General features: G+C 43.2%; 1 protein-coding gene and 3 pseudogenes across 1 annotated transcript; 1 reads left to right on the top strand and 3 right to left on the bottom strand.

Moving 5' to 3' along the window:
• Positions 1–306: 306 nt before the first annotated feature.
• Positions 307–1239, bottom strand: LOC136174094 (olfactory receptor 4C16-like). The gene has a single exon (XM_065943920.1). The coding sequence runs from the start codon at positions 1237–1239 to the stop codon at positions 307–309; it is 933 nt and encodes a 310-aa protein (XP_065799992.1).
• A 5023-nt stretch (positions 1240–6262) lies between these two features.
• Positions 6263–8346, bottom strand: LOC136175321 (solute carrier family 25 member 3 pseudogene; annotated as a pseudogene).
• Positions 8347–12054: 3708 nt separating this feature from the next.
• LOC136174252 (TP53-binding protein 1 pseudogene) lies at positions 12055–14116 on the bottom strand (annotated as a pseudogene).
• Positions 14117–19528: 5412 nt separating this feature from the next.
• On the top strand, positions 19529–20455 carry LOC136174255 (olfactory receptor 4C6-like; annotated as a pseudogene).
• The last annotated feature ends 5758 nt before the right edge of the window (positions 20456–26213 follow it).

Below are 26213 nucleotides of genomic sequence, written 5' to 3'. Positions count from 1 at the left end.
AGTCAATACAAGGGAGGAAAAGAGGAGATCAAAACCACAGTGATATTAGACAGACAAGAGAGGCAGAGACAGCAGTGAATAGCTAAGACCATGATCTTACATGACTGTGTGTACCTGATGCTGTGCTTCTACAAATATTTGACTCAATGCTAACTAGCATGTGTGGTCAAATTGCCTATTTTACTAAAGGAAGTAATCTTCACGCTCTGAGTTAGTGTTATATTAACTCCACAAGAAGAGGATATTATTGTCTATGGGCTTCTTTAAGATCAATCCAAACTCTGAAGAAAACTTTGAAACTTCCATTCATCTTTTGTCATCTGAGACCACCTTCTTGCTCCATAACTTCCACATGGCATTTTTCACTTCTATATTCCTCAGGGCATAAATCAGAGGGTTGATCAAAGGTGTTGCAAGTGTATAAAACACAGCTATCATCTTATCCATGGAGAAGGTGGTTGCAGGGCGAGTGTATATAAATATGCAAGGACCAAAGAACAAGATGACCACGACAATGTGGGAGATGCAGGTGGAGAGGGCTTTTTTCCTCCCTTCAGTGCTGTGCTTTCTCAGAGAGTGCAAGATGATGGCATAGGATAACACCAGCATTAGAAACCTCTCTGTACAGATGGCCCCGCTGTTGGACACCAAGAGGAAGTTGGTTACATAGGTGTCTGTACAGGCAAGTTTCAACAAAGGCTGCAAGTCACAGAAGTAGTGATCAATTACATTGGGACCGCAGAAAGGCAGACTCAAGGCTAGAAAAATCTGAGCTGATGAATGCACACAGGACCCCAACCAGGCCAGGGACATTAGCACACCACAGACTCGATGAGTCATGATGGTCGTGTAGTGTAGAGGCTTACAGATGGCCACATAGCGGTCAACAGCCAAGAGGATGAGGATGAAGATCTCCAGGCAGCCAAAGAAATGGAATGTAAAGATTTGGATCATGCACTCACTGAAAGAGATAGTGGCATTCTTCAGAAGGGCATCAGCAATCATCCTAGCGGCTATGCATGTAGAGAAGCAGGCATCAGATAAGGATAAATGGAAAAGAAAGAAATACATTGGACTCCCAAGTGCCCTGCTGGTCTTGATGGTAACAATAATCAGAAAGTTCCCCAACAAGGTCCCCAAATAGAACATCAAGAAGGTGGCAAACACTATTTTCTTCCTAACAGGATCTTGTGTGAACTCAAGCAGAATAAACTCAGTCACATTATTATTCAGTTGCATGATTTCATCAGTGAGGGGAAGGTGTGAGTGTTAAATGCTTAATCTGAAAAAAATAGAAAAGAATTAATTTGTGATGTGATGTGTGATTTTTAGGACTATTTTAAGTGAGATAAATATTCTTCATCATGGATAGTTTAGTTGTGGTTTCTTAACAAGTCACTTCAACACTTGATTTGTAATGACAAATTCATGGGGTCATTATGAGTCCCACATAAGATTGTGAAAAGTAGACTTTTCTGTAGCACACTTCAAATGCAACTGTTGGTTAATTTTACATGATTCTCATTAATTTTGCTCAATGAATATTAAGTTAAGGAATACAGTTCCATTTTATTAACTTAATTACTTTCCATGTTGATTTAATCGGGGTGGGGGGAGGAAGCATGTTTGGAGAGTGTATCAGTTGGCATTTTGGATATATTTTACTGCTTGTGGAAGTTCATAATATAAATGTAAAAATTACAGCCCAGTCCCATCCCCTAAATATGTCTCCATATATCATTCATATATATATATTCATATATATATATATTATGCTTGTTATACTTACTTATAGAAATGTTTATTTTTATTACTCTATAATATGATCCACTTCCCTGTGCATTCCCTTCCACATGTGACAGCTTGAAAAGAGGAAGATAAAGCACTTTCAAATATAACGTCCTTATTTTGAAACAACTTTATGATATTCACTACTTGACATACACTAATGGAGAGAAGTGAATGTTCTCCAATGGTTGATAATATCACAAATATTTGCAATCCCTCTTTTCTTTTTTCTCATTTCTGGAAACACCCTTCAAAACATGCGAAGTTCCAGAACTTACTTGTAAATTACAAGGGGTGTTCACTCAATAGTTTATATGTTTAAACTTTAAAAGCTTTGCTTAAGCATTTTAGAACTGAGGTCCTTTGAAGAGATGTCAGCAGGTAGCTCTTTTCGGGTCTAATCATGGTTGTAATCCCCACTATAATTTGTTTTATCTGGGTACCCGGAATCTCCACATTATTGTAACAGAACAAATATTCAGAAGAGAGAGAGGAACATATAATTTTAGTCAAGAGGAACAGCAGATAGTCAGTAACTGCCTATATTCAAATTGCTTTCTGTCTTTGCAAAATCAATGATTATTCAACTTTGAAACGTCATTTCCTTCAATGAAAAATTAGTATTTTTTCATGTGTGGAAAGAAATATTATCACTGACTTCACTTCATAGAACAAAATCTTTCCTCTAGGTTTTTATTGCTAATATGATGCTGAAAAGAACACCATTTGCAGGTAAATATATAAACCGAGTGTGACAGATTTAAATATAATTTGGAAAACATCCCCCACTGCATCCTTCCTCAGCCCCACCCGTATCTTCAGTGCATCATCGTGAAAGCTGCGAGCCAGCAAAGCACAAACTGATGAACCAAACAGACAATGATCCCTGTTTATTGCTTTTCTTCCCCTCAATAGATTTTCTTTTCCTCAAAGTAGTTGAATCACATATTATCTTCCTGCAAATAAAAACCCCTGCTCTAAAATGTCAAAGTTATTTAATATTTCTGATATTTTAGAAAATAGTCTCTTTAGACCGTGCAATCTTTGGCAAAGATCTTAAATGGTCAAGGAACTGTGTCTTGGGATTTCGGTCAGTGCAATAATCTCATGCTTTCCTTATGCATCTGGATGAGTGATCCATCATGAAGGATTTGTACTTGAAAATATGGCCTGTGATTGTGGCCACTCTTTTGGGTATAAGGCTTTCCTTTTGTATGTTATCAATCTCTTGAAATTGTCTATTTCTAGAACAATTTTATTTATACATTAGGACATACACTTGTAAGATAAATTAAGAATCATAAATACATGTGTGTGTGTGTTAGTCACTCAGTCATGGCTGACTCTTTGCAAGTCCATGGACTGGCGCCTCTGTCCATGGAATTTTCCAGTCAAGAATACTGCAGTGGGTTGTCATACCCTTCTCTGGAGGACCTTCCCAACCTAATGATCAAACCCGGGTTTCCTCCCTTGCAGGCAGATTCTTTACCATCTGATCCACCAGGGAAGCCCATAAATATACATGATTAATCATTAACTTGCAAATAATTGTGAGTTTTTATCAAATATTCACTCAATAGAGGATTCAGTAGTCTCCTTCCTTCCTTAATTGTAATTTTATTTCTAGTTATGCTGTCTTGAAATTCAGGACCCAACTGTCAAGAGCACCTATGGCTGATTCATGTTGAGGTTTGACAGAAAACAACACAATTTTGTAAAGCAATTATCCTTCAATTAAAAAAAATAAACTAATTAAAAAAAGAAAAATAATCTCTTCTGAAAGCCATCAGCAATCGCTTTGAGATGAAGGAAATTCTCCAGTTCTCTAAGAGTTTCTTTTACAGCTTATCTTATACTATCACATATTATACTTAAAATCAAAATTGTCTGAGCTTCCTTTAGCTTCTTTCATAGATATAGAGTTTTTGAAGCCTTCAGGATTTTGCTGTCCCCAAATCCAAACCTGATGCCTTGCACAATGTACATGCTTAATGAGTTTTTTTTTAATTTTTTGTCATTTATTTTTATTAGTTGGAGGCTAATTGCTTTACAATAATGTAGTGGGTTTTGTCATACATTGACACGAATCAGCCATGGATTTACATGTATTCCCCATCCCGATCCCCCCTCCCACTTCCCTCTCTACCCAATCCCTCTGAGTCTTCCCAGTGCACCAGGCCCGAGCACTTGTCTCATGCATCCAACCTGGGCTGGTGATCTGTTTCACTATAGATAATATACATGTTTCGATGCTGTTGTACATGCTTAATAAGTGTTTTTAAGCTGAACCTTCGAAGTTACTTCTTGTAATAAACATCTGATTGTTTTAGTACTACTCTGATTAAAAACACATTCACATTATTAATTTGCTGTGGCCATCTGTATAGTATGTATGGTACGGTAAACAGATAAATGTGTCCCCAACTTAAATATTTGAAAAAACAAAATTGCATAAATTTTAAATAATTTAATCAGCTCCACAACCCGGAGTAAAACATATTGTACTCAGAACAGCACCACTTGGCCCTGTAAGATTTTAGAACTTTGGCATGCCTGAGATGATCATTGTGAGTTTTCTACACTTTTTACATGAATCCTTGGCCCTTCAAGAATGCAAGGACAGCCTTGATATTCTTCCTATCCTTCTAGCATCAACGGGTATTTTTCTATACTTTTCTCCGTATGACCATATGTCGACTTTTCCCAGAAGTGTTGACATCTTAAATCAGATCCTCAGAGGTATCTGACACAAAAATGAATTGTAATAATTGAGAGACAAAACTGCACTGATAAAACAGCATTATCTTCTACTAACTACTGTACTTTAACTCTTCAAACAAGTTTGGCCAATTTTAGAACAGCTAAATTTCTCAAAACAGTAATAAAGGGATATTATTGTTATGCCCGATGTCCGAATCCCCGAGCGGGAAGAGAGAAGGCTTCCAAGACAATGCAACTCGCAGGAAGGGAAGTTTATTACTGACTCGAGTCAGGACTCCCTGCGCAACCAACACAGTGGTGCGGGTCAGAGAGCCCCGAGCCCAAGCTGTTTCACAAACTTATAGAATAAGAAGCGGATTGGTTACACGTTTGCAAAACAATTTCATTGGTCAATACTTTCGCGCCGGCAGGACTTTCCTGGGGGTTTCCACCCAGTTCCTAATTTCCTAATTGGCAAACATCGGTGAAAGCTAATTGGTCCTAATTGACAAACAGTGGTCATTGTTAAGCGAAAGCTACCTGATAGTAGGAAGGCCTACTCCTAATCTAAGTTGCATTACTTCTGCTCGCCTCACATTCCCCCCTGTCTGTTGTTCAAGGAGAGGAATCTTCCGCTTTTCCATCTTGGGCCACTGACACTATAAGTGGACCCAGGAGGGTGGAAATTAAGGTAGTTGAAAACAAGACTCAAACCATCTCTGCTGGGCTTCCCGTTCTCTTTCTAATCAAGACCACCTCAGACAAGGAAGTCAAAGACTTCTCTAAATGACTGATTGATTCTCTTACCACTCTTGTATGGTCCACATAGAAGCCTCGAAGACCCTACCCTGTTGGAGAAAAATCAAGTCATCTACAGCAGCTCGTAGGAAAACCCTTGGCCTTGCAGAGATAGTAAAGCTTGATTCACCCATATCTGAGGTACTTGGCCCTGTGGGTTGCGCCACACTCGGGTCTACCAATCTCTGTTTCCTACGTCCCATTCCCGGGGCCCATCAAAAGAGGTTACACAGCTTCAGCTCCTGCAATAATCAGCAGGAGAATTAGGAGACCTCCCGGCAGACGAGTAGGGGTGAGGTCTTGCCTTCCATTATGCTCCTGTTCTTCCGGTGTGGCTTGCCGCACGTGATTGCAGTGAACCCAGGGTCCAATCCCGTCGACCTTTACAGCAGTAGGAGTGGTAAGGAAAACAACATAAGGGCCTTTCCATCTAGGTTCTAATACACACAGGAGGGGTCTTCTATACAGAATCGCAAAAGGGCAGCTTATAAGGGGTGTTACGTGCCTGAAAGAGTTTGAAGAGAAGGACGGTCACCCAGTCCCCGCCAGTCTCTATTGCCAACTTCGTTCTGATTCATTTTCTCAACCTGTCCTGAGCTCTGGGGATTATATTCACAATATAACTTCCATTTCATCCCCAGAGCTTAGGCTAGCCCTTGTACAATCTGGTTCACAAAGGCAGGACCTTTATCAGAGCCCATAATCACCGGCAGCCCATACCTAGGCACTATTTCCTCTAAAATCTTTTTAGCAACCACTATTGCTGTCTCTCCCATAGCGGCGAAGGCTTCCACCCACCCTGAGAAGGTATCTACCAGAACCAACAGATAGCGATACCTGTACTTGCCTGGCCTTACCTCAGTGAAATCTCTCAGCTTATAAGGGGTGTTGCCCTGGCGCTTCCCCTCGGTACCTCGTTCCCGTGTGCTGCTTTTTTCTCCTGTCCTCATCAGCTGGCACGCTTTGCAAGCCTGGATTATCTCTCGTTCAGTTGTATTTTATCAACACGCAGATTCAGTCCATACCCAAACTTCTTCTTCAGAGACTCTGGCATCTCAGGGGGAGGAGGGTGAGGAAGCCTGAAGTAGACCTTCACAGAGTGCAGTCAGAGTGCCGATCATGATGATGCGGGCAAAGAGCCTCTTCCATACACCTCTAAATCCAAGTCTCTTGAGGACCTGAGAGGTTCTGCTACCCTTCTCTTTATTCAACACTGACACCACGGAATCAGCAACAGTACGTTCAAAGCAGGATCTGTCTCATCCAAAGAGGAGCAACCCCCTTGTATACATTTTGGGAGCTGCATCCCTCAGAGTGTAACCTGGTTGGGTTTGAATTCAAACCTTAGCAGCTTCCATAGGAGCCAGAGCAATGTTCAGCACTGGCAGAGGCAGCCAAATACAGTGATGTGCGCCACAGATAGGCATTTTCTTCTCCAAGCATGTTGCTGTACAAAACCTTGAAGACTTCATAAAAGCCAAACTTGCAGAGCCCCTGCAGGGAGTAGCCAATGAGGCTCGGGGCCCATCCTTTGGCCAAACCACGGAAACCATCCTCTTTGAGTGTAACTGAAAATCCATTAAGAATGCCCTTGTACTTCTGTGGGTCCGCCTGCATACGGCATTTCGCCAAATCCAGAGGAACAACAGCAGTGTGTGTCAGACCACAACTTAAGACCCCACGAAAGCCACACAGTGCATAAAACTTCACAGAGCCATATTCTACCGCGGCAGCTCCCACTTTCCTTTGCCCATCTTTTACATAGCTGCTCCCATCGGTGAACCATACTAGCTCACTGTTGTCTAGGGGTACATCAGTTAAGTCTTTTCGTGCCGCCACGGCCTCCGCCAGTATCTCGCTGCAATCATGGAGCTACAAACAGCTGGAATGGCTTATTTGGGTTAGGCAGGGCAAGGGCTGGGGCTTCTAGTAGGGCCCGTCTGAGTATCTGGAAAGCCTGTTTCATTGGCTCAGTCCAAGTCCAGTTTGGGGTCTCTCTACTTCCCTCATACAAGGGCCGGGCCTTCTCAGCAAACCCCATGATCCACAGTCTGCAATATCCAACATTCCCCAGAAACTCTTTCAATTGGCGGGGGGTCTTGGGCTCTGTTATCTGCAATATTGTTTCCTTCATGGCCTGGGTTAGCCACCTTTGCCCCTGCCTGATCTTATACCCCAAACAGGTGACCTCTTGCCGGGCTATTAATTGTGCACCAGAAGGACCTCTGTGTGGCAAGTCCAATATTCGTAGAGGTCCTCACTCACAGCCTCTTGAACCTCTGTGGGATTACCAGTTGGCCTTCCCCCTCGGTCCACTCAAAGGCAAATACCTCCTGGCTCTGGGCCGCCAGGGTTAGGCTGAAAAAGGCATCTTTCAAGTCCAACACAATGTACCAAGTGTACTCAGGCAGCAAACTGCTCAGGAGGGTATATGGGTTAGAGACAGTGGGGTGTATGTCACTCACCCGTTTGTTGACTTCTCGCAGGTAATCTGTCCCCCCTAGCTTCTTCACCGGCAGTAAGGGGGTGTTCCAAGGGGATTGACACCGCTTGAGAATTCCAGCATCCATGAGACGTCGAATGTGGGGAGTGATCCCCCGCCGAGCTTCCTGGCTCATGGGGTACTATCTCATCCTCACAGGAGTTGCCTAGGCCTTTAGCTCGATGATGACCGGATGTCTGTTTGGCCAGTCCCATCCCCGCCGTTTCAGCCCAGGCCAACGGGTATTTATTCATCTCTTAAGGCTAGGGATAAGACGTGTATCGGCTGTCCAAGTCCATAACCATTCTCTCCCCAAGAGTTCTCACCTGCTTAAGCCTCTCTAGAAGAGACAGATGTTTTCAATAGCCCACCACTGATCAGCAAAGTAAAGTGCCACAGCTGTGAGTGAGTAACTTTCTGGGTCTGATCTCCACCATAGAGAGGTACAAAGCCTACATTTGACAGGCTAATTCCAGATTTTCAGGGTCCCCATACCTCAGATCCAACACGTAATCTTCAGCAGAATTTTCCAGTTCCTCATGACTGCAATTATCCAACATATCCACAGGGAATGCCATCAGCCACAACATGTCTCTTCCAAGTAGAGGGGCTGGGCATTCTGGTATTACCAAAAACGAATGGGACTCCTGGTGGGTCCCCAGATCTTTTTGTCCCTGTGGCTCCTTGCACCAAGCTTGTCTACCATGAAGTCAACAGGTTTCCCTTCCACATATATGGTTACCCAGGATTCGGGGAGGGGTGCCGAGTCTTGACTCCCCTAGTCACTGTCTTCCCCCGCATATAGAACTCGAGTTCCAGGGGAGATTCTCAGTCTCTGGGTCGTACTTCTCCTCAGGTCCCTCTTAGGGCACTTGTTTTTCCAGTGCCCCTGTTCTCTGCAGTAGGCACACTGATCTTTCTTTAGGGCCTGCTTTTTTGGTTTCTCCTTTTCTCTCATCCAGGGGTCTCGAGGTTCCCTCAATTCTGTCTGGGCTAGCTCCCTCTAGTTCTTCTGCTTTCCCCTCATTCTATATTCTCTATCTTCCTTCCTGATCTTCTCAGCTAATTCCCTTTCCTCCCGTCGAATTCGTTCTTCCCTTTCTTCTGGGGTCTCCCTATACCTTTTCAGCTGCTTTCAATAAATATCGTCTGTTTTGTAATTTCTTCCTAATATCTGGGGCTGCCTGATTTACAAATGCTAACAGAACTGCAGCACGTGACTCCTCAGCCTGGGGGTCCATAGGTGTATATTGCCTGATAGCTTCCATTAGCCTCTCTAGGAAGGCTGCCGGGCTCTCAGTGGAACCTTTGCCAAATTTGTCAGCTTTCTTGCTGTGGCCCGCAGGCCTGCCATCAGAGTCTGGCGGTACACTCGGAGACGCTCCCTACCTTCCGCTCGCTCAAAATCCCAGTTAGACTGCAACAGAAGAAACCCCTCGTCCACGAGATGAGGCTGGGCAGTTGGCCTCCCGTTGACCCCTGGGACCCGTTTCCGTGCTTCTGCCAGAATTCGCTCCTGCAACAGTTGCTGACAATCATAGTGAAAGGAGAGTTTCACCTGGTTGGGCTCTAGTTACTGAGGCTCACTTATTGTAGGGCCTTCAAAGTCCGCCAGAGTGTAGCCCTGGCCAGGACTCATCAATTGCCCCACAACCATTTGCCTGTTCACTGAAACTCCTGCTGAAAAGAGTCTAATTAAAAACCAGAGACAATGCCGGCACACACACAAACACGGACAAACACGGAGAGCCGAAGACAAACACACAGACAGACAAACATCGGCCGACAACACAGTTTCCGGCCCCCTGACCAGACCAGACTCGGGATCAGGAGAGGAATTCTCTTTCCCACAGAGCCGGCTGCCTTCCAGCGTGCTCTCTGGCCTCGGCCTTACACTGGCTAGAGAAAGCTTTCTCCTGTGCCAGATACCTCCCTTGCTTTACAGCAGGGCCCCGGAATTACTCTGGACTTTCCCTGTGCCAGATACCTCCCCTTGCTTTATAGCAGGGCCCCGGAATTACTCTGGACTTTCCCTGTGCCAGATACCTCCCCTTGCTTTACAGCAGGGCCCTGGAATTACTCTGGGCTTCCTGTCTTGAGACAATGCCGGCACACACACCAAAGACAAACACACGGACAGCTGACAACACAGTGCTGGGTTTTCGGGCCCCCTGAGTTTTCCTGAGCACCGGTGCTATTATCTATCCTTCCCTTCTGTCCTGGAAGTGTTCTCTTCCCCTGGTAAAGGGATCCCGGACGAGCCCCCAAATGTTATGCCCGATGTCCAAATCCCCGAGCGGGAAGAGAGAAGGCTTCCAAGACAATGCAACTCGCAGGAAGGGAAGTTTATTACTGACTCGAGTCAGGACTCCCTGCGCAACCAACGCAGTGGTGCGGGTCAGAGAGCCCCGAGCCCAAGCTGTTTCACAAACTTATAGAATAAGAAGCGGATTGGTTACACGTTTGCAAAACAATTTCATTGGTCAATACTTTTGCGCCGGCAGGACTTTCCTGGGGGTTTCCACCCAGCTCCTAATTTCCTAATTGGCAAACATCGGTGAAAGCTAATTGGTCCTAATTGGCAAACAGTGGTCATTGTTAAGCGAAAGCTACCTGATAGTAGGAAGGCCTACTCCTAATCTAAGTTGCGTTACTTCTGCTCACCTCACATTATGTTGGGTTGGGAGCTAAAAGAGATGAGCTGAAAGAAAAATCACACAGAAAAGGTGATGAACAAAAGAGAGTGAAGCACGAGGTGTCATGTTGATCCTTCTACCTGACGGGGTTGTGTGTGCTTAATACTTTAGTCATGTCCGACTCTTTGCAGCCCCATGGACTGCAGCCCGCCAGCCTCCTCTGTCCACGGGATTCTCCAGACAGGAAATTGGAGTAAGTTGCCATGCCCTCCTCCAAGGGATCTTCCCAAACCAGGAATCGAACCTCCGTCTCCCACATTGCAGGCAGATTCTTTACCATCTGAGCCCCCAGAGAAGCCCTTCTACCTGACAAATCTGTTTTATTGCAGAAGCCACAGTGAAAAGTTTGGTTTCCTTAGGACTCTCTAAAACTATACCACCCTCTCTGATTTGTTTCTCTTTCACTTCTATCTTTAGGAAAATCTCTATACACATTTAATTTCTATGAAAAATGTACCTTTCTCTGTGGGAAGGTGAACAGATCTACCCAAGGTTCTTTATCCCTCAAAAGCCTAAATTAGAGAAAGATGGAAATTTCCCTCCCACATATATGGCACATTACCCTTCACCTTCATTATGCAATTATTAACTTTCACTTTGTTATGTTTCCTCTGAATCTTCCATCAGGTGTAGTTATTCGTTGTTTCAAAATAAATCCGGATGCATATCAACTACAAGTTATATTCTTAAAATATCATTTTAGAAACATGCAAAGAGTAATACTTTTAATCTGTGATATACAGCATTCTATTTAAAGCTGTCTCTTGGATGTGGAGTGGCTGGCATTCTCCAAGAAGCTTATGTCACAGTCATTATCTGTATTAGTTTCTATTTCCTTCTTCAAGGGAAAAAGTCATATGGAAATATATTTTTTAAATTTGTTAAATTATTCTGCATGATGCCTTTCTCAGTGCAATCATGTAAGTAATCTCTCACTTACCTGATAGAACCCTCTAAATTAGTGTCAAATCTTTCCATCCTTTTTCAAAACAGCCTTCTCATGGAATGCTGAGAAAAAATAAACCTTTCTGCATTCTAAAGGGAATATTTTAAGACATAATGACATTAGGTATTAGCATTTAGTAGTATTCCCTAAAGTTCCCCTTCCTTTCTCATGACTAACATCCCCAATGTTGTAATAGGTGTAGCTTTTGGTTTGTCCACTTAGCCAATAGAAAAATAAATTACCCTTCCTTATACTCAGGAAGGCATTAGGTGCCTTGGGCTGACCAAATTTACCAGAGAAAAAGAGGAAAATTCAAATGGATGGCAGGAAGAGTGACAGAGGAGAGGAAGAAAACAAATTGACTTTAGTTAAAAAAAAAAAAAAAAAAACCCAGTGGATCACAAAAAAGCTACTCTGCTCCACCCAGTGCTCTAGGGTGCTCCTTTGTTCTTTTTACTTTTTTTTTTTTTTTTTTTTACTACAACCAAAGAGATTCAACATTTATTTTTTCATAAAAGCCCAGCAAATAAAACTATATACAAGATCCATGCAAGGAATCCAGTTACACACAAGACACATTTCAAACCTGGTAAAGACACAATCACCACAACAGCAGGGAATAAAACCGGTGAGACCAAGTATCCTTAGTGAGAAACATAACCGTGTTTATACTTTGGATGCTGCTTGAATCCAATTCTCTGCCCAACAATGATGCACTGGATCACCTACTCTTGTGCCACCACAGGCAGCTGCAAGGCGTCAGCACACTTCCGCACCGAGGCTGGGCATGAGGGGTCCGTCACCACCACGGCAAACACCCCTAAAGCAATGTCTTTGTTATGGGCATGTGCATGGTGCTGCTTCACAGAGGCTGCCCCCACCCCAGTCATGAGGATCTCGGACCAGAGCTCCAGGAAATTGTGCTGTTGGTCTGATACCAAGGGTAACTTCAGATTCTGGAAAGGGTTTTCACGGGGGTGCCAATCCAGACTCTTTTGCCCCTCAAGGCTGCACCCAGCTGGCAGCAGGTAACTGCGGTAATTCTGGAGCTGGCTGGCATGGCAGCTGTCATGGACGCAGACAGGAGCCACAGAAGGAATCCCAGTGGCACAGGAAGTACTTCCGGGTTCGACAGCGCTGACCCGCAGTTAGGGGACCCTGGTGGGCTGTTACACTGGGCTTCACTGACCTCCTCAAGAATGTGGCCAGCTCCTGCTCGAAGCTGGCATTCTGTGTACTGCTTGTTGAAAGGAGGAGCTTCTACAAATTCCTCCTCTCCTCGCTGCTTCCTGTAGGACCATCTGGCAATTTGGAGCGGCTAGCCAGCTTGTCGCTTGCTGTGGCCTGGTGAGGAGAAAGGCGTGGCCAGAAACAAGGTCTTGTTGAGGGGCAGAGGCCCTCTCTGCTCTTCCAGGGCAGAGCTCACCGGGTTGTCGCCACTCTCAGGGGCTCACAAACTCTCCTGCCCCCGCCGCACCAGGCTTCTCAGCGGCAGATTTCCGGCCTCGCTTGGCAGGGGCCGCTCCTCTTCAGGGGTGACGAGCTTCCTTTGGCCCGAGGGGCCCCCACGGAGGCACGAGGGCTCTCCGGGACCTTTCGGGTAGGGGTGGTACTGCTGCTGCTGGACGTGGTGGGGTGGCTGGGGAGTTGACATTACCTCGCCGTCCCCGTTTCCCGTCCACCACACTGTCCAAGCTGCCGCCTGCTGCCTTGGTGCGGGCGTTACCGCCTCCCATGGGCCCAGGCCATACCGCTCTCGCAGTCTGCTTCCTTGCTCCAAGGACAGCGTGACAGCCATCCGCTTGGACCACTTCCTTTGGCCTTCTTTCTCTAGGCTCTGACGCTCTCCAGACTCCTTCTGTGCCGTCTTACCACTCCTGCCCTGAGATACCCATCCTCCGAGAGGCGGGCACGTCCGTGTCCAGGGGGATGGGGCCACACAGCAGGATCTCTGCCCAACACGCCAGACTCGGGCCCATCATCAGAGAGCAGCTTACACTTCCCGGCTCTGACATCTTGTGTGACTTTTCCGGAGTAAAAATAGCCACTGGATGACCACTTGGCTACAACACGGAGCCCCACAAAGCTGTTCCCTGCAGAGGAGACATCTAAGCCTTCTGAAGGGCCAGCAGCAGTCTGGAATGGAACCTCGGGAGAGTCGCGTGGATGCAAAGCACCAGCACCCGCGTCTGCCTGTCCGCTGGAGCCTGGCGCGCGAGGCCTGACACGGGTGAAGGATTTATCGTCCGGCGACATGCTAGGTGAAGTGTCCTCTATGCCCAGGGGCCAGGCACAGCTGTCTCCCTGGTTCCAGTGGTTCGAGAAGGCGGGCGGCCCCTTGGCCTCGCCCACGAGGCGTGACTGGAGCCTTCCCTGCCTGTCTGATGCCAAGGCCCGCATCACCATGCTCCTCACACACTGGCGTCCCTGTCTGACTGACCCCTTTCTAGGACTCGGCTTCCCTGGGCCTCCTCGGGAGCTGGGCAAGGCACACTCGGCAGGCTCTGTCCTGCTGGCTTTCCCTTTGGGTTGAGCGGCCCCTCTCCCGGGGCTGCCGCTGCTGAGCATGGCGGACAGGCTCGGCCCGCTAGACGTGCGTGTGAGCTGGAGGCCTTGGAGGAGAAGGAGCTGGAGCCCCCCAGGACACCTCAGAGCCGTCAGTCTGTGAGGGGAGACTTCCGGTTCGCACTCCTGACTCTCTACCATCGGAGGGGGCCCCTTTGTTCCTTTTCGCTATCCCTTGTAAACTATCTGTAATTACATCTAGGGAAGGCACCAGGGTGCTTGAAACAACATTTTATTTTGTGTGCTAGAGCTTTCCTTCACCAAGAAACCACAGATTTGCAACAAGTAGTCTGAGGATTAAAATGTATACGAACAATGAGTAGAAATCTCATCTTTCTCTAATTCATTTCCATTTGTTTTGATAACTAAGAAAGAGACACTTATTCAGGAAAACATCTCATTAAAACAATTTTTCTTCACTTTTGAGAAAAGTCACTACCTTTTATTTTCCTAATAGAATTACCAAAAATGGAGACTGGGAACTCCTGCCTAATTTTACCATAATGGAGACAGCCTGATTAAAAATGAAGTCAACAAAAAAGGAAGCAGATTCAACCAATAGAAGAGACCCATTTTTATAATAAATTTTCAGCTGTAGAATTCACCCATGTCCAAAAAATTTTACCATCTTTCATTTATTCATTTTATATTATTGCCTTTTTGTGCATGCACGCTTGCTCAGGTGTGTCTACTCAGACATGCGTGATTCTTTGCAACCTCCGTGGACTGTAGCCTGCCACTCTTCTCTCCATAGAATTTTCCAAGCAAGAATACTGGAGTGGGTTTCCATTTCCTACTCCATACTGCTTTTTGGCATTCATGTAATAACAAAATAAATCCTAGTAAACTTAGTACCATCTCAAGAACTAAAATATTACCCATAATTAAACATTTTAAACACTTTCCTATCTGCTGTCCACCTCTTCTTAAAGGTAACATTTTAATTTTGTCCTAAAAATAAAATATTTTTTATCTATATATATTTTCCCTGGCTTTGAATTTTACAGAACATAACATCCTATATGCAGACTTCTTGGAATTGCTTTTATTTTTTTATCCAGCCCTACTATATTTCATTTTGGTTGTTGAATTTAGTTGTAAATTCATTTCCATGGCCTTATCACACTCCATTATGGGATTATTTCAAAACATGTTTATTCAATATCCAGTCAATAGATATTTGACTACTATGAACAGCAATTATGAACATAAAAATATGTTTCCTAAGAGTGTAATTGATAGGTTTCAGGATGTGCCAGTATTAAGATTTACAAAATAATATCATAAATTTCAATAAGGAGTAAGGAGATGCAATCTAGTTATGTGCCAGCAAAGAAGACAAATAGAGTATTTGTGACCAGAGATGAAAACTTTCACAAGATTAGCAAAGAATTAAATAAAAGTTTGTTCTCTTTTGTTGTTGTTGCTTCAGTTAAGAACATGGATAAAATTATAATCCTCAAAACAACCTGAGTTCATAGCTTTCAATATCAGTTTAAAAATGTCAATTCTTAACCTCTTTTTCCTTGTCATTTGTAAGACAATTTTTTCAACACTAATGTGGACCAGAGTCCTGTGAAGGAAAGAAAATTTCTTTGAGGCAGAAAGACTTATTCTTTTTTATTAAATATTATTAAACTATGTGATTTATACAGTTAGATTAGAGGTTTATGATGTTTCTATTAATATGGAAAATACTTATAAAAGTATTTCCATACACCAGCATGCATACCTCGGTTAGAGACCACTTTTAGAATTCAGGAGAAGAGGCATAATAATGAAGGATCTTTATTAGAGTGTTGCATGATATCATAGTTCTTTGTTCAACTGAATACGGCCCGGATTCAAAACCCTAACAAAGTAGAATAATATATTCTATTGTTTAAATGATGAGATGTATCATATTCACTTTCCCATCGATTTGTTAAAGAGCTCTATAAATAGATTAACTTCCAGGACCTTGAGTCCTAAGTAAACCCAGTACCTGGTACCATATAATGGCAGGCACTGTCTGCAAGGACTTTAAACTATGACAGATTCCTTACACTGAGTGAAGAACTCAGAAAGATAGATTACCTTTATTCTATCACATAAATCAGAAATTCAACATGAGTCGGTGGGCGAGAGGTGAATAGGTGAAGTGCAGAGGATCTTTAGGGCAGTGCAAACTCTCTTTATGACACTATTGATATAATGATGGATGCATATCAAAAGTATATCATTATACTTTTCTCCAAATTCATGAAACATACAACCACAGGAGAGAACCCTAAGGTAAACTATGGACTTTGGGCTATTACGTGTCAATGTAAGTTCATCATTCGTAATAAATTTGGAACAAATCAACTCTAGGAGAAGTTGATAATGGGAGATACTACATATGAGTAGGGGTAGGGTTATATGAGAAACCTGTACATTCCTTTCAACTAAACTGTGAACATAAAACTGCTCTAAAAATAAAAGCCATTATTAAATTTAATCCAATGTATTTACTCCCTGATGTAGAGACTTCTACATGAAAATGCCAGGTGTTTCTCTAGAGTGTAATTGCTTGGAGTCATGAGCTACATTGAGGCAAGGACTATGATGTATTCTTTAGATCCACCTTACTTAGAGATGCCCTGGGGCTCCAGTTCCTGCCTTTGGCTCATGAAGCAGGTCAGGAAAAGTGCATTCTCTGAGGTTACGGCAAACCGTGGTCACTGCCCCCTTCCAATGCGATCCCTCGGTGTCCATGGATGATGCAGTGCTTTAATTATTCAGAACACTTGGTGCCAAAACTTTATCCACACTAATGGACACTTTGGTTTATCAGCTCTCCAATGACAACTTCTTTTAGCAACAGTGGTTTCTTGGAAAAAGCTTTGGAGCTGAATCCTACTATCAAGCTACTGAAAATGGCTCCCGTAGCAGGCTGCAATTCCCGCAACATAATAAAAGGTTCTCTGAAGACGTTACATCAGCCACCTTGAATGGTGCCTCTGTCTCTAGCGCCCTGCGCAGTCAGGGATGGAGACCAAGGCCCCTTTCCTTTCTCCCCATCTGTAAGTTCATGCCCACTCTCTGCTTTCATGCAGCGCATCTTCCTAAGATCACTATTCTCCCACTTCCTGTCCCTCAGGGCATGGGCACAGAGCCATCTTCACATTCAAGACATGGTGTCCTTTGTGAAGTGTTCTTTGTCTGTATACTTGGCACCTAAGGGTGCCCTTTCAATGTGTAGCCAATTAATTCTCATATTTGAGTATCTTTCAAAAGATTGTTAAATAGGTACTTTGTGAAGTTAGGTTTTGTGCTTGGTCTTCGCCAAAATTATTGATCACCTTAGAATTCAGCATTTGAAAGGTAGAAGAGCTAAATGCCTACATTAGTGTCATTTGTGACCTCTCTCCCCCTCTGGGACATGACAGCATAATTTACTGCCACGTACAATCTCCATAATGATGCGTCCACAACCCAGTCACAGGACTCAGATTTATGTTAATACACACGTATGTGCACTCAGTCTGTCAGGCATGTCTGACTCTTTGCCCCCATGGACTCCAGTCCTCCAGACTCCTCTGTCCATGGAATTCTTCAGGCAAAAATCCTAGAGTGAGCTGCCATGTCCTACCTCAGGGGTTCTCCTGACCCAGGTATCACAGCCATGCCTCTGTCTCCTTCATAAGCAGGCAGATTCTTTATCACTGTGCTCCCAGGAAGCCCTAAGAGAACATTTACTCTCAATATTGGTGAATATTTTAGGTGTGACTCGGAGACAATATCTCCTTATTCATTTCATTTTTTTTTCACTTCAGGTTCTTGCTGCAAATTAATTAACAAAATTACTCAATAGAACTTTCACAGTTCTGTGATATTTAATTGGGTGTGTGTGCATAAACACGCACACACACACACAGAAAATCCTTTAAAATATATGACATTTATCTCTAAAAATATACTTTTTGTTTGGTTTGCAGATTTTTATATAATGATGATCATTGGAAGGGGTGTCTGTGAATTCTTCTAATGAGATATTGGAAAATAACTACCAGAAATGGGCAGGAAGAGGAGAAAGAAAACTTAGGATATAGGATAGATCAGGTTAAAAATGCATGGCCTTTAACAGGGAAGGATAATAAGTTCTTCTTGGAATGAACAGAGAATGGCAGATGCCCTAGGTACAACATCTGGTGCCTACAAATATTTTGAGAATCATCTTTCTGCATTGTTTCTCACCAGGGCATTCTGTAACAGAAATTGGCCTGGTGTTCCCAGCTACTGAAATGTGACTGAAGAACTGACAGCTGTCAAGATTTCCATTCTTGCTGTGGGGTGTTGGAGAGGGATGCTGGCCCATCTGAGTATGTAGGGAGAATACTGTAACATCAGTGGTGTGCGGTAAAGCTAACTCATCATGGGTGATCATCTGAACCAGAACTGAGGAACATTTTGTGGTGACCCGGTCTTCTGGGAACATGTGATGAGAACTCCTTCCCTCAACTGGGTCATAAAAATCATAGTAAAGGGTGCCCTCAGATTAGAGTGGCTTTTGATTAGATTTGAAGACTTCCGGAGTTGACTTTTGGTCATTTTGATGTTATCCCTGGCAAACTCTAACCTCAAGGCCTGCAAGTTCAACATTTTGGCATTTCTAAAAATTAGTCTTAAAACTAATTATTGAAATGTCACTATTGTATTCCAGAATCCTTAACTCCACTTAGGGAACAGAGAAAACTAAAAGGATTGACTAGGACTGACTAGGCTTGAGTAGATTATATTGTGACCTGGGTCTTTGCTAGATCATCATGCTTTGTGATCTTCATTAATGAGCAATATATTATTCAGAAATTATAGTTTTAAATGTATTCCATTAACTTAATATTTATAAGTAAGGCACTGAATTACTGAAGAATCATCATAACATTTGAGAAGAGCACAGAAAGAAGAAGCTACTTCATATTTATTTGAAGATAAAGCAGGGTTGTATGGTATATTGTAATATACTTAGTACCATGATTGGTAAATGATAAAATCACAATGCAATGACCAGGGGAGAAATATTGATGTTTGAGGGCACTGATTCTGGAGTCAGAAAATATGGTCCACATTCTGGCTTCACCGCTCACTTGCTGTACAACCTTGGCTATGTTGCCTCAAGTGTGTGAGAATCAGTTCTCTGATTTGTAAAATAGAGTCCGTTATGGCATTATTCTAGTGCCTGGAGAAGGTAGGTGCAGACAATCAATAATAAGAGTAAAAGGGAGAAATGTATTTCACATGGAAACACCGTTTTAAAAGAGAACAAGAAAAAAAAAAACCTAAGAAGAACATACCATTAATGAAGTAGCTCTCTTTTAAGCTCTTTATTTAGCAGGTTATTAAGAGCCAAATGCTGGAGAATGAATAAATGGAAAAATAAACGACACAAAAAACACAACAGACAAACGAAAAACCCATAAGTTCCCTGAGCTCCCAGAAATACTTGAAGTCAAATAATCACTAGTTATAAATCAGGTGCTGCTTTTTCAGGTCTTCTAACTCTTAGCTGGAGCTCATATCAGCAGCTGACACATGGGAAATCAAAACAGTGTGACAGAATTCATTCTTCTGGGCATTACGCGGTACCCAGAGCTGCGGAAAATACCCTCTGTCGTGTTTCTAATCATGTCTGTGTCCACCGTTTTGGGAAACCTCCTCATTGTGGTAACCATGGTTAGGAGTCAGAGTATGAGATCAGCAATGTATTTTTCCTTACCTCCTTGTCCATCATGGATGTCACCTACTCTTCCATCATTGCCCCAAGTTGACTGTGGACTCCCGCTCTGAGAGCCCTGCCATCTCCCTGGAAGGCCGCATGGCCCAGCTCTTCGCTGAGCACTTCTTCGGTGGAGTGGGCATCCTCCTCCTCACCGTGATGGCCTGTGACCGCTCCGTAGCCATCTGTAAGCCTCTTCACCATGTGACCATCATGAGGCCTCGGATGTGCTGCCTGTTGCTGGGAGGGGCCTAGGTGGGGGATTTTTCCATGCCGCAGTGCAGCTTCTCTTCATGTGTCAAATTTCCTTCTATGGTCCCAATGCAATAGACCACTTTATATGTGATTTGTTCCCACTGTTGAAATTGGCCTACATAGACACCTCCACCCCGGGCCTCTTAGTCATCCTCAACAGCCGGGTGATGTGTGTGGCCATCTTCCTCATCCTCATCACTTCCTATGTGGTCACCCTCTGCTCCCTGAAGTCCTGAAGCTCTGAAGGGCAGCGTAAAGCCCTCTCCACCTGTGGCTCCCACCTCACTGTGGTCATCGCGTTCTTTGTGCCTTGTATGTTTCTGTATGTCAGACCTGTGGCCACCTACCCCATAGACAAGGTGATGGCCGAGTCTGATTCCATCATCACACCCATGTTAAATCCCTTCATCTGCACCCCGAGGAATAAGGAGGATAAAAGTGCCATGAGAAAACTGTGGATGAAACTGGGGAGTTTGGTTGGCAAGTGAACTGTCATGCTCAGAATATCATGTGTTGCCATTAAAGAGAAATCTGTTCTTTCAGAAATGTGGGGGAAATTATTAGTTGGAGGCTAATTACTTTACAGTATTGTAGTGGTTTTGCCATACATTGATATGAATCAGCCATGGATCCACATGTGTTCCCCATCCCGATCCCACCTCCCACCACCCTCCCCACCCCATCCCTCTGGGTTTTCCCAGTGCACCAGCCCTGAGCACTTGTCTTATGCTTCCAACAAGACTTCGACTGAACAAAATATTTTGCAATCAATCAATGATGTGTGTATCAGTAACTCATTGCTTTTTATGGCTGAGAAGGATTTAATTTTATATTTTTATTTCAACTTATCTTTCTCTTTGAGGCTTCCCAGGTGGTTCAGACAGTAAAGCGTCTGCCTGCAACGGGGGAGACGCAGGTTCGATCTCTGGGTTGGGACGATTCCCTGACGAAAGAAATGGCAACCCACTCCAGCACTCTTGCCTGGAAAATTCCATGGACGGAGGAGCCTGGAAGACTACAGTCCACGGGGTCACAAAGAGTCGGACATGACTGAGTGACTTTCTTTCTTTCTTTCCTTCTCTTTTATTAATATATATTTGGATTATTGCAGTCACTTGTCTATTATCTATCAAGCAGTTGTGAACATAATAGTACAAGGCTTTAGAAAGCATACTATTTCTCCAGGATATTTGGCTAAAATTAAACTGTTGAAATATATGCTAAGTGTATGTTTACTTTATGCTAACCATCTAGAACATTATCCAAAGTGGATGTGCCATTTTAAACTCCCATCAAAAATTAAAACTGAATTCATAGTAGACATTTTCTGACCACACACTGCTACTCACCTGGTTCAAACTATCATAGTCTCTTTTCTAGATTATTGCGGCATCCACCACAACATCCCTGTGTCTATTCTTAATGCTCAAAAGGCATTCAGAGTTATCTTGTCAAGTGATGTCATACCATGCCACTAAACAAGAGGCAGTGTGTTCATTAATGATATCTGTATAGCTTCCTAGGGTAAACAGAAGAGGACTTGTGGGCATTAATATGTAGCTTAATAAAACATGCACATATAGAATAAATTAAATAAAAATTCAAATAAAATATTTTAAATATGGTAGAGAGAAGTTGAGCTTGCTGCTGGCTACTTAGTCACTAAACTGTGCCCGACTCTTTGTGACCCCGTGGACTGTGGCCCACCAGGCTCCTCTGTCCGTGGGATTTCCCAGGAGAGAACACTGGAGTGGGTTGCCTTCTGCAGGGGACCTTCCCCACCAAGGGGTTGAACCTGTGTCTCCTGCTTGGCAGACGGATTTTTTAATCACTGAACCACCTGGGTAAATAAACTTTTAAACAGGCTACTTTAGAAAAGCTTTAAGTTTACAGAAAACTGTGCAATAAATACTGACAGTTCACAAATACCCATTCCATATCCCTCTCAATTTCCCAGTTTTCTGACATCTTGCATTTGTGTGGTATATTTGCTAAAACTGATGACCAAAATTGATACATCCTTAATAAAGAACATAATTTTCAATTTTCTTATGTAGTTTTATGAGTTTTGACACAGTGCATTGTACCATTTATCCACCATCACAAAATTAACCATAATAATTTCCCTTCCCTAAAACTGGTCTGGGCTCTACTATATACACCATTATTCTCCTTTGGAATTCCTAGAAATCACTATATAATTCTGCTTGCAAAGTGTTTTCCTTTTCAAGAAAGGAAATTCATAATTCACATATGTGGTAGAAATAATTCTCTCTCAAGCCTAAATAATTTTTCGTTGTCCATTGTATTGCTAAAATCTACTAATGTTTTGAAATTCACTAATATATGCTTTTAAACTGCAGTGGTAGAGAAGACTCTTGAAAGTCCCTTGGACTTCAAGGAGATCCAACCAGTCCATCCTCAAGTAAATCAGTCCTGAATATTCATTGGAAGGACTAATGCTGAAGGTGAAACTCCAATACTCTGGCCACATGATGGGAAGAGCTGACTCATTTGGAAACCTCCTGATGCTGGGAACGATTAAGGGCAGGAGGAGAAGGGGACAACAGAGGATGAGATGGTTAGGGCATCACTGACTCAGTGCTCAGTTCAACAGAATCTTGTGTATCTCTTGGTGGAAGCATTTCTCTCTTTGTAACTAAAGCCTCTAAGCAAACAGAACATAAGTTAATAGGAACAGGAAGCACAAATTTTGCTAATAGTTAACTGCAGTGAGTAGTAGAAACTGTTACTTCCATTTTCAACCTTTGTGATTTGGGAAGCAAGGAGTTTCATGTTTTTTGCCCATTCAAGCAAGTGTGTATATATTCCTCTTCGTCAAATTTTCTTGTCACCAATCTTGCAACTATACCCCTCGCCCCCACAAGCCTCTGACCACTCAGAGAAATCATAGACCAAAACTATAAATGAGTATATGTTGTACATTTGTACATTTCTCCTTCCAAGTAAAGTAATCAACTAGATGCACCCCTTGAATGCACCCACTGTGATGGCTTCCCTTCACTACTGAGCTTCAGGCATTTTCAGGATGAGGCTGCCTTTCTGCAGCCTCCAATCTTGGAGATCATTGCAGAACTATCCTTTTAGAAGTCTGAAGTCTTACATTCCTCAGTCAGTTGACCCCATGAATCCATAGGTGCAGGCAGGGGGAGAGAAGGGAATGTAGTGGGAGCGGGGACCATGAGCATTTTTGCCACTTCTCTCTGGAACTTTGTCTTCCAGTCCTACTTGGGCCAGATCATGTATGTATCACTTCATTTGATGATGGAGTACTGCTGTGCACACCCCACTTTATGACTTTGATGGGTTAGATGATAGATACCAAGTGCATGACAGAAACTTAGGTTGCATAGTGACTTGATGGCCCTTGATGAAGCATTCAGTTTCCTTTAAGCACCACTAGCAGGCTACAAGCTTTTTCATAGAAAGGGGAGTGGTTATCTTTCGAGGATGGCAAGAATTTTTCCACAAATCCTAAGTGTCTCACTGAAATTCACATATGGAGGGCAAATATTTCCAACATTCTTATCTTCCACTGACACATCAAGCACCATAGATCTACTGGATCATTTGTTCTAAGTGGAAGAGAAGCTTATGCGATGGCCCAAATTTTTGCAGAAACTTTTCTATTTCAGGCACCCACCTCAAGCTATCAGTTTTTTGAATAATTTATAAATCAGCCAGATTAATACTCCAAAATGAAAGATATGTTGACTCCCAAATACAATGATGCCCCAGGACACTATGCTTCATCTTTGGTTATAGGAGAAGCCAGATGGAACAAATGATCCTTCAGAATCTGAAAAGGGGTAGCTTGATATGCCCTATGCTACTGGGCCCCTAGAAATTTCACTGAGTTTGAGTCTCCTAATTTTAGCTGAACTTGTATTGCCCTGTAACACAGGAAATATTTTACCAAACCTCTAAAGCAATTTCTATTGAGTTCTGCCCCAAGGTCACAGGTGCGAGACCTTTCACCAAGCACAGAAGCGGAGCCCAGAACTGAGGTCACCTCGGAAGCTGGCTGAGCCCCATTGTAACTTTTGCTGAAAATACCCATGATCATCACCAGCAGGCTTCCTGACCTCAGATTATGCAAAAACCCACCCCAATAGTCACCCTGTATCACCCAAACCAATCACCTAATGCCAACTTTTCAGCAGGAATTTGCTTTGCCTGGAGGCTGTAAAAACTGGCTACTAACCCATGAAAACTCTTGACTTTCCCTGCTCTGACAGGAGATTGGCCCACTGCATTTGCAGTGCCTTCCTTATCTCTGCTTCATGCTCTTAACAAACTCACTCCCTTCTGAAATGATCTGTGTCTAGAAATTCTTTTCCAACCTGTGTTCCGATTACCTCAGCAGTTACTCCTTCTTGATCAGTAGGTCCAATCAACATGATGTCATCAGTACAATGAATCAGTGTGATACCTTGTAGGATATGACACCCAAGATCCCTATAAACGATATTATAGCACAGTTCTGGTGAGAGCTGATGCATTCCTGATGTAGGACCAAGGAGGGTTACTGCTGGCCTTTCGAGCTGAAATCTAAATGCTTCTGGTAGTTCTTATTGACAGGGACATGAAAGCAGAAGCTTAGCTACATACTAGGTACCAGCAGTTCTGATAATTTACTCTTGGGATGAAACTGCATCTGATACAGAAGCTGGTTAACCTTGGAATTATCCACTCACTCTCCAAGATCCATCTGTCTTCGACAGCAGGCAAAATGAGAGAATTGAAATTGTATGTTGTGGGAATCACCACCCTAGCATCTTCCAAAGTTTGGCATTGGCAATAATCTCTACAATCCCTCCAGAGATGTGATTCAGCGTTGATTTACTGTTTTCCTAGGTAGAACAGTAGCAGTGTCTTACACTTGGCTTTTCCTGACATAATGTCTCACTTCACAGGTCAGCCAAACCTTTCTGCCAGTTGCTAAGAATATCTATTCCAATTATACATTCTAGAGTTGAGGAAATAACCACGGCATGGGTTCCATGATCACTGGGCCCACTGTAAACAGACCTGAGCTAAAATTCCATTGATCGCCAGACCTCCATATGCTCTTACTCTGATTGAGGGACTACAGTGTTGCTTTGGATCTCTTGGAATAAGTTTCAGGTCAAAGCCAGTGTTCTGAAAGATCTGATTATTTGCTTTTCCACAGTGCATAGTTAACCTGATAAAAGGTTGGAGTTCCAGATCTGAGGGAAAAATACCTTACAAAATCTTAGCAAGGTACCAAAGTCCTTCTTCAAGGGTATTGAATCCCCCATTTTGTTCATAGCCTTCTGAATGCAAACTGGCTCGTGTCTGGGAATTGATTTTGATGACACGAATTTCTCTTTTAATGATTTAAGCTAGATATGTGTTTATGTAATCTTGAACTTTTCTACTGACAGTTCAACTGAGAACTGAGAAAGTGTCCTCTCTATTTCACTCTAGGAACACCACGATCAGCTGGACAACACTGTAAGTCCTCTTCTGCTGATTATTCTGATTGTCATTGTGGCTCTGTCTTTTGCTTTGCTTCAGAGGTTCTTTTACAGAATTCAAGTTGTAGTCCATAGGTTGGTAGCAAACACCAGTTTATCAAGTATTTAAGCTGGTACCATTCAAGGATCAAAGTGAAAGGAAAGAAGTGAATTTGAAATAGAACATAGTAAATGAATCGCAACAGTCAGGGGTAAAGCACCTTCATCTGGCTCTTAGCAGCTGTTAAGTCCAGTAATCAGCATGCCTGAGTCCCAGAGAGACCGCCATCCATGCATCCATGCATGGAGGCGACCTCACCATGAGTCTGAGAGCCCACCATTTTATATTTTACAAAGTTCTTTGTTCACAAAGAGTTCGAAGTGTTTGTGCAGGAGAGAAGTGGAAAATGACCTGGTCCCCCCCCCAATTGGCCAGTCAAAGGAGGAAACAGAGTATTCCCAAAACCCTTACTGTTCCTTATCTTTATATACTCCTCAAGTTTTCCCCCTTTCTTGGTTAATGTTTTTATGATGTTTCATGATGCTTCACTGTGTTTTAAGGACATAAGTTGTTTAAGTACAAGTAAAGTTTAAGTACACAAGTTGTGTGGGGAGAAGCCATGAACACAGTACATCAGGTCACCGTCTGGTGCAGGCATCATCACAACGGCCACCGAATGGGCAGTAACACTGAGTTATTAACAATAGCACTACCCTCTACTGCCTGTTACAATAACTAATCCCG

Source organism: Muntiacus reevesi, chromosome 9 (genome assembly GCF_963930625.1).
Source record: "Muntiacus reevesi chromosome 9, mMunRee1.1, whole genome shotgun sequence".
NCBI lineage: Eukaryota > Metazoa > Chordata > Mammalia > Artiodactyla > Cervidae > Muntiacus > Muntiacus reevesi.
The sequence above is the reverse complement of the archived record's forward strand: the minus strand, read 5'-3'. Positions and strand labels throughout refer to the sequence as shown.